The sequence below is a fragment of the Maylandia zebra genome, linkage group LG20 (genome assembly GCF_041146795.1).
Source record: "Maylandia zebra isolate NMK-2024a linkage group LG20, Mzebra_GT3a, whole genome shotgun sequence".
Lineage (NCBI taxonomy): Eukaryota > Metazoa > Chordata > Actinopteri > Cichliformes > Cichlidae > Maylandia > Maylandia zebra.
In genome coordinates, this window is record NC_135186.1 from 24,571,895 (window position 1) to 24,581,001 (window position 9,107).

Genomic DNA, 9,107 nt, shown 5'->3' on the forward strand with positions numbered 1-9,107 from the left:
TCAGTGTAATAATGTGGGAGGCAGCAGACACCCCTATACTACAGCTGATCCTGACAGCCCCCTTTACTACCAGCGGATCTTCCCTTTTCAGCAAAATAAGATACATAAGTACATTGAGGTGTTTAAAAAAATAAAGCTTTCAAATTAAACAAAGTAGCATTTTCGTAGTGCACGTGTAGCTTCACAGCCTAAAGAGCACTTGTGCTGTTCACAGTATTGAAGCGAGGCACAGCCTCCAAATAAGTCCGAGTTTGCTTTCCGTTAACCCTCACAATCCTTGCTCCAATCCCAGAGCTGTGCCCAGCATCGCCCGGACTTTGCAAATCCCCAAAGAAGCACGTACATTCAACCAGGAGCAGGGAGGTGGTGAATGCACATCAGCCCAATAGTGCAGCATGTCTCTGGGTGGGATGTGGTGGATGGACACCATGGCCTGATAGCAGCAGCGTCCGTACGGCATACTTGGTCCACCGGAGAAGAGAGGGCAGTGTGAGGGGAGCACTCCAGCTGCCCGGGCACACAAGCCTACAAACACATCCTCGGGCGGAAGAGGTGTGGATAACGGTGATGCAGAGGCTGCCAGGGAAATTTTGAGCAATGCAGACCGGGACAATACATAGGCTGTGCCACTGCAATAGTCTGGAAAGACAGAAGGAGGGTAGGCTCCTGAGGGTAGGTAGTGCTTGCTGTCCGGGTCCCGGTCGGGAGCCACATGGAGATGCACCCTGCCAAGGTACAAGTCTCCTTGTTCATAGGGGTTACGGCTCTTATTCAGAAAGTGTAGGAGAGAGCTGGGATTGAACAGGACATCATCATCCACTTTGGCCATGAAGTGAGCCTGAGGGCAGAACCTCCGGGTCCAGCCCAGCATGGACAGAGTCTTAAGGGTGAGGTTGGAGTACGTGTCCAAAAAACGCCCCTGAACCAGGTCTCCCTTCTCCCGAGCCTCTTCTATCAGCAGCTTAGCCAGTCCGGGGTCAGACGCCACACCGACCATGAAGAGGGTCATGACCCGCAGACCTCTCACCTCCACCTCCCCTCCCCAAGTGTCCCTGATGGCTTGGCGAGCCCTCTGATTGGCAGGAGCCGAAGTAACCATCATGATGAGGTAAGGCTTGGCACGTTGGCACACAAGTGGGCTAGGCATGAGCAAAAATTCCTCTGGTCTGGTAGGAGGGACGCTTTGCGGTGGGATGATCCCGATGTGCGGCTCTACCACAGTGTTCATTCCCATGGAGGTGACCCATGATTCAATGAAGTCCACGAAAAGCAGAGCCGACAGGGCTGAGCACGCTATCACCGCGCATAGAAAAGGCAGAATCCCAGGCTTGTTACCCCTCTTTCCTGCCCGGGTCTTACATACCCATAATGCGCGTCCGATCATGACCAACCTCTGCTGAAGACCGCTGTGGCCGCCACAATCCCCCCTCTTAATCCTTGGCTGTCCCTCGACTTCACAGCTAGAGGTATCTCCTTGTCATTGCGTCTCTTTTTCTTTTTCTTTTTTTAACCTTCGGGCGTCCCCCTTCGTTCCTCTTTCGGTCTCAGTTACAGTAGGACCAGCAGTAGACTGTGTCAGTGGGAGGATGCGCCAGCTTTTAGTTTTTTTGTTGATGCTGCAGCTTGATTGGATTTTGAGAAAGTAGGGTTTGCAGCTGCGCATATGAAACGGTCGATTCCCCCCGCTACCCCAGCTCTTATGAAGCGTTTTAGATGAGATAAAGGTCGAGCTATGCGCGATAAAGACCCGTTACTCCACCCATGCTTGTTTGTCAGACTTTCCGGGGCAAAGCTGTTTCTGCTTCTTTGCTTTGAAGGTCGGCGGTTTTTAGGTCACAAAGCTACGTATTCCTTTACAGCCAGATGGCCGTACAGGCTCTGAAATGACATCCAAAGACTGTAATTCTGATCCTATTATTTAGAATCAGTCAAAGATGTGAGTCTTGGCTGCAGTCTTTTTTCAATGAAGTGGCAAAACCCCAGCGTGCGATTTACAAACTAGAAAATCCAAAGTAGTGGAAAAATATCTGAAAATGCGCTATTTTCAGATATGTATGAATTTTCCTTTGAATCAGTGTGGAGCGGCGCTGCGCTTTTCTCTTCTGCAGTCGCTCCTGTCATACGGGATGGTGCAGGGTGACACCTGGTGGTGATGCTTGGTTACGTTTCCTTCCTGTCCTTATGTGAGAGTGTATGTGTAAGCAAATTGCCTATCCCACACGCTAAAACTGCGCTTGGGGAAAAACTGAAGCAATCAAGTGGTATTTTATTTAAAGTGTAGTTCTTTTCATTACAGTTAACCACCCAGAAACGTCCTAGGTCTTAAACACCTCTATCATAATTATCATTTATCATGAATAATAAGCTTAAAGTTATCATTTATGAAATGTTAAGTTTAAACTGTTCAATACACTCTGGAGTGTATTGAATAGAGAATCACATGAATAAAAATAAACTCACTGGCACAACCGATACAAGAATTATAAACAAGCTAAAGGAAAGATAAGATGGTTAAAACAACTTAAACAGTAACAGGCTGTCCAATACCCTGCATGTATCACTGGGTAAATCCCAGGGAAATCACCACAATATGAACAGCTGGACATAGCCAATACAGATGTCTACTGGGAGCCATAATCTTCCATATAAGGAAGATACTTCCTGCATGTTTTGCTCAGGCTACATGTCTACAAGAAAGCAGTGTTGGGTTATGGGGTTTTAAGGGAGCAAGCATGCTTAACTTCAGGTGGCAGCAGGGTGACCATAAATATTCACAAGGGCAAAAACTGAAAAAATCCAGAAAGGCAAAAGGGAAATATAAACCAAAAGACCAGAGGGGATGGTATACAGGATGTTAATGACAAAGACTGAGAGGTGTGGGACCAGAAGTGAAAAACAGCAAGTGATAAAAACAGGAAGTATCCGAAAGACAGGCATGCAGAGTAAAATGAAAACTTACAAAGAGCTAAGGGGAATACAGACCATGTCTGCTTTACCTCTGTGCAATAAGGGATTCATAAACCTTGTAACTGCAAAGAGATAAAGCTGATAAGTCATACCGCCAGCTATAGGAAGCTATAGGAAAGAGTGGTTGAAGCTAGGTTAAGGAAAGAGATCACAATCACTGAGCGTCAGTGTGGTTTATGGTAGGAATAAAAGCTAAAATGTGATGTCTGTTTTGAAAGTGTTCATGGAGAAGTACAGCGAAGGCCTTTGTGGACCTGGAGAAAGCTTATGACAGTCTGCAAGATGGGAGAACTGTACTGTATAAGTCAGGAATGGCAGAGAAGTTTGTGTGGGTGGTGCACGGCATGCATGAAAGTAGTAATATAAAGGCACTTTTTTTAAACATAGATGATTTAATTTAGCTAGTTTAGGAGCATTTCACTTTTCTTTTGCGCTCCGAAAGACACAGGGCCTAGAGTACCACAAACAACATGTATCCCTTTAGAAATAAACTTATCTTGTGATACTTCTAAAAGCCACATATTCTTAACTAGCCACAATAACACTGTATCGACCCACCCAATGTTCCTTTAATGCAACAATCCCTATAATTATCTAGTAGCCACACACTGCAACAGTAAGACTTGATGATTAGGGGGTTACAGGTAGGGCCCCAACAGTTTCTCTGCTCCAAGACATCCGCGGTCCTTTCACATGGTAAGCATGTCTGTTATACCCAGCGCATAAATGTCTGTATGTCAGCGCTGATTATTCAAACCCTGTTTAAAATGTGACACACGTGTTGTCCAAAAACATTTCCTCTAAATTTGCAAAGTTACTGATTTAAAAAATATATTTTCGAATTTTTAGTTGCATGTCAAACATATGATAGACTCTTGAGCATATTTATATAGCTAAATCCACAATGGTATAACCACGCTAAATAAAAGATGCCCAAGCACCAATGCACTCTAATGCAAGCCTCTGAACTGTATGTTGATAAGTACATGAAGCGTACCTCCACCTCTATAGCTGAAAACAGTTTGTATCCGCACTCTGAGGGTCTGCTGAATTGTTTTTAATATGGCACTTTTTGACAAACTGCAGATGATGAAATCCTATTTATTGGAAAAACTGTCCTTAAGCTACTGTTGCTCATACTTACTGAGTTCCCTAGCTACTTCTTTACTATGTCAGTAAACTTTTTGAAAAGGAAGGAAGGTGTTGTAGATTTAAAGAAACATCTTAATTGAAGCAAAGGCAAAAAATTATAATGAATTTTATGTGACTGTTCATATTAGCTTATGGGGATAGGTTAATTGGATAATCCAAATTGCCACTAGGTGTGAATGTGTGAATGAATGTGAGTGCGAATGGTTGTCTGTCTCTGTGTGTTGGCCCTGCGACAGACTGGCGACCTGTCCAGGGTGTACCCCGCCTCTCGCCCTATGTCAGCTGGGATAGGCTCCAGCACCCCCCGCGACCCTGAAAAGGAGAAGCGGAAGTGAATGGATGGATGTTCATATTAAATCCAACAACAAGTGAACATCCAAAACCGGCTCCAATCCTTTGTATTAATGATCTCCCTCCCTCCCTCCCTCTGTGTGTGTGTGTGTGTGTGTGTGTGTGCGTGTGTGTGCGTGTCTGTGTGTGTGTGTGTGCGTGCGCTCACAGATGGAAGGTCACGGCAGGAGCTTTTCTCAAACGCATCTCCAATCATTTTTTTTACAAGAAGTGTAGCTCATACAGTGGCATAAATGTATTCTTTGCGTTACTTTATAAATATGAAACTCTAAAGATTTTGAGTTCATGCACATTGTGAAACAAGAATCTAAATATTTGTAATGTTGACTCATGACTACATGACTTTAATAGACTACTTAAAAACACTAAACTCTAATTTCAGCAGTTTATTTTAAGTTTACAGAATATAACATCTGGTAAGACGATGAATTTTACTTCTCACTGTTTGTGCTATGTGCATCTATTTATCATATATGTTGCTTTGCTCTGTAAACTGTAAAATGTTTCATTGTATTCATGAAATAAACCAGACTTTCACTGTCGGCATCTTTTAGTCTTTTTCTGCTTTTGTTCACTCCAAGTTAACAAAGCCCACAGACTTCCAGAGTTAACTCGCTAACAGCGTGGAGCAGTCTCAGTGTATTTAGCTGCTTTTTCCTTAAACACAATCAACTGAGAGAAATGGCTGTAGTCATCCACTTGGGTCATTGTGAATGTTGAAGGAGATTTGTTCCATAGACACTGTATACTAGTGTTTCCTACACTTAATCCAACACTACTATGTTCTGTTTAAACCCAGATTCCTTTTATAGAATGCAGTGAAATTTGTTAAACTGTTGCTTAATGGGACAGAAGTACAAGTCACTCTTTTACTAACACATTGTAGATAAGTTTATTGCTGGACAACACAGCTAACAGCCTCACACACTCTTTAGATTTTTGAAGTATTGTGTGTAACGGTTTTAGTCTATCAAACCTTACCCTTTTCTCCCCAGTATTACAACAGTATGACTCCCAAAGTACGGCTCAGTATACGAACAAGGACTCTAAAGTCAGAACAGAAAGATACAGTTGGAAGATGAATGATTGCATTTTTTATGATGCGTAGCAAACTACACCCTCTTCTTCTTCTCTTTGTTGTTGCTCCGTGTGTGTGTGTGTGTGTGTGTGTGTATGCCTTAGATCTCAAATAATACATTACCCATACTTAAAAAAAACTTAAAAAAAACATTTGATTTTCAACATCTGAGATTCTAAGTTTTCTTTTTTTTGAGATTCGTTTTTCTTTACCTCTCAGCTGTTGTGTTCCAAACAAACAATGTTTTCTTCATGACCAAATTGTGTGCTAACTACCTCACACCGCTGTGTCTGGGGTCCAAAAAAAAAAGTTAAAACGATATACCTTGCGGCAGTTGTGCTGAAGAAAATACTGATGGGGTGTTTTTATATAGGTGGGTTTGGTTTCAGTTGGCCTCTGAGATGCAAATATAAAGAGCAGGTTGTAAAGAAAAAGGTGGAAAAACTATGGAGGTTCGGTTAGTCAGTAGGAGGTGTAATTGCCGGATAAAGGAGCAGTTTGTAAAGAAAAAAGGTGGAAACTATGGAACTACAGTTGGGATGTGTGTGCTGGGAAGCTCTTGATAAGGAAGCTGCTTTTATTGTTTTATGACTTGTTTTGCTGACTGTTGGGGCCCTACCTGTAACTCCCTGTCTAATCATCAAGTCTTACTGTTGCAGTGTGTGTGGCTACTAGATAATTATAGGGATTGTTGCATTAAAGGAACATTGGGGGGTCGATACAGTGTTATTGTGGCAAAAAAGTGCCTTCATATTACTACTCATGAAATAGTGGTGGGGTGTGTGGTAGGGGTGAGAGATGGGTTTAAGGTGATGGGATTACATCTGGTATCGGCTTTGAGCCCCGATGGGATCCCAATACCTGGGATGAACCATCCAAACTTACACACAGTGCACAAGAGAGGTGAAGAAGAGCATGCAGACAGGGTGGAGTGGGTGGAGACAAGTGTCAGGGGTCATTTGTAACAGACAAATAGCAGCAACACAGGAGGCAGAGCTAAAGATGCAAAGATGTTCATTGGTAGTGACCAGGAAGGAAATAAGTATTAAGAAATGAACAGCTTATGGGCTATTTCGGAATTTGTGTTCAGGAAACAAATATTGGCAAAGTGTGCTTCTTTTTTCTATTAGCACTTAACACACTGAACACCTTGATTAATTGCATGAGGCTGACCTTTATTCTAAAATGCAGTTAAATACAAATTGTAGCCCCATCCTTGCCTCAATGCGTAAAAAGATAACTAAATTATATTTACAATGAACACTTACTAACATGCATGCAGTATAGAGTTCATCTGAGATAGACAGATTGAGATAATTGCAGAAGACTAATGGGACAGAATATACAAATCTGTTGTGGTGGGCGTGTTTTTTGGCGCAGCGGCAGGGGAGGCCAACACAGTAATCGCCATCAGTAATCACACCTCACCTGCATAAAAGGAATGAACTGGGTCCTGAGGTTGTTCTTGGTGTGTGTGGCTGACAGCTGAAAAGCTGCAGCCGAGTGTAAAAACGAGTATGTGGTCGGGTCTGCCGTGTATCTTCTACATGTGTCATTTCTCAGAAAACACTGATATATAGGCCTATACACTCAATGCCCATTCAGTTAGGTACCTCTGTTCATACCTAATCAGCCAATCACGTGATGCCAACTTAACACACTTAGGCAGGTAGACATGGCAGCACAGTCAGGCTGGCCTGGTGACATTCAAACGGAGCATCAGAATGTGGAAGAAAGCTGATTTAAGGGACTCACACCAAGAAGGTTCTGAGTTTGGCTGGGGCCTTTCTGTGTGGAGTTTATATGTTCTCTCCGTATCTGCGTGGGTTCTCATGGAGTACTCTGGTTTCTGGCAGTCTGTACACGGTGTACCCTGCTTCTCGCCCTATGCCAGCTGAGATGAGGTTCCAGCCCTTCTGCGACCCTGAATTGGATAAGTGTGAGAGAATGGATGGATGATAACTGTGGCATGGCTGCTGATTCCAGACATGCTGGCCGGAGTACTTCATGGACTGCTGATCAGTTTACAGCCATTTCCAGAGTTTAAAGAGAATGAATTTAGCCAATAGGAACTCACATAACTACCTATTACAAGGCCTCCACAGTCACCAGATCAGAGCACCTTTGGGATATGGTGGAATTACACATTCACATCATGGACATGTAGGTTAAAAATCGGTGTGATGCCTTTATTTGAATATGGACCAATATCACTGAGTAATGTTTTCAGCACCTTGTTGAATCTATGCCATGAAGAATTGAGGCACCTCTAAAGGCAAAATTGGGTCCAAGGTACAAGGAAGGTGTAATAAAGTATCTTGTGAGGGTATAGCCCACATATTGCATGTATAACAGAGGTCATTAAAGATATGAATAAGTCTCTTAAATTTGTTAAATGCCAGTTAAAAAAAGAAGTGCGGTGTAACAAAACATGATGGTTTGATACTCTTTATTCACTGTAGGCTGTGTTTAAAGTGGTGTGGAAAAAATTTAAAAAACTTTCATGTGAAGAAATCTTGCCCGATGCCCATAACTTTACATAACTGGGTATGGTATATTTCTGAGAACCATGTTTTTTTTTTACCATCATTATTGTTAGAAAAGCAAAGTTGCTTCAAAAGTGAGAATAAAAAAGGAAAATAGAAAGATTATGATAAAAAAAATGTCTCAAATAATAATACAAATTCAGAGGCTTGGTGTAGATTTGAAAAGGAAATGAAAAGCATTTATTTCAGTGGGCAAGTCATATGTTTCACATTTTTTGATGTGTGGCTTCACCTTTTATCATATTTGCACTTTACTTTATTTGTAGCCTTTTCATCTAAAGTGTTATGTAATATGGGCCTTTGTGCTGTTAGTATCTTGGGTATGAAACATGTGCAAACACATGTAATTAGCATTTATAAGCCCAAAACAGAGTTTGTACAGTTTTAATTCTACAATTATACTTTAATACATTCTGTCTCTTGGGCTTTCTCATAATTTAATTAAGTAATCTTCAAAAATAGTTCTCCAGGGCTCTTGAAGAACATTTAAAAGCTTTGGATTGTGGCTGCTTTTTGTTCTGTTCTCTGTCAAGATTGTCTCACACTACTTCAGTGTTGAGGTCTGGCTATGGGGAGGCCAGTCACTGACTGATAGTGCTCCATTGTGTGTTTTTCCATACAGGTTAATGCACTGGCAGTGTGTTTGGGATTATTGTCATGCTTAAAAATGAAGCTGTTTCTTGTCAGGTGCCTTCCAGATCGTATTGTACGGCTGATGAAAATATGATCGTGCATTTCGATGTTCATAATTCCATCAAGATTGATAAGATCCCCAACACCACTGGCTAAAATACAGCCCCGAGACATTGCAGAGCCTATGCTATTTTTTAAGGATGTACCATAGACACTCACTGTTGTACCTCTCTCCTGACTTCCTCTGTACATATTGACAACAATTTGAACTATAAATTTCACATTTGGATTCATCACTCCACAAGACCTGTTGGCACTGATTTTCATTCCAGTTCTTGTGTAGTTTAGCATATGTTTTCTCCCTGTTTCCCTTCCTTGAG

The 9,107-nt window shown here is 42.1% G+C and overlaps 1 protein-coding gene across 1 annotated transcript; it reads right to left on the reverse strand.

The window, feature by feature from the left end:
• Window positions 1–268: 268 nt before the first annotated feature.
• b3galt4 (UDP-Gal:betaGlcNAc beta 1,3-galactosyltransferase, polypeptide 4) lies at window positions 269–1,384 on the reverse strand. Its single transcript, XM_012917752.1, has one exon. The coding sequence runs from the start codon at window positions 1,382–1,384 to the stop codon at window positions 269–271; it is 1,116 nt and encodes a 371-aa protein (XP_012773206.1).
• Between the last annotated feature and the right edge of the window lie 7,723 nt (window positions 1,385–9,107).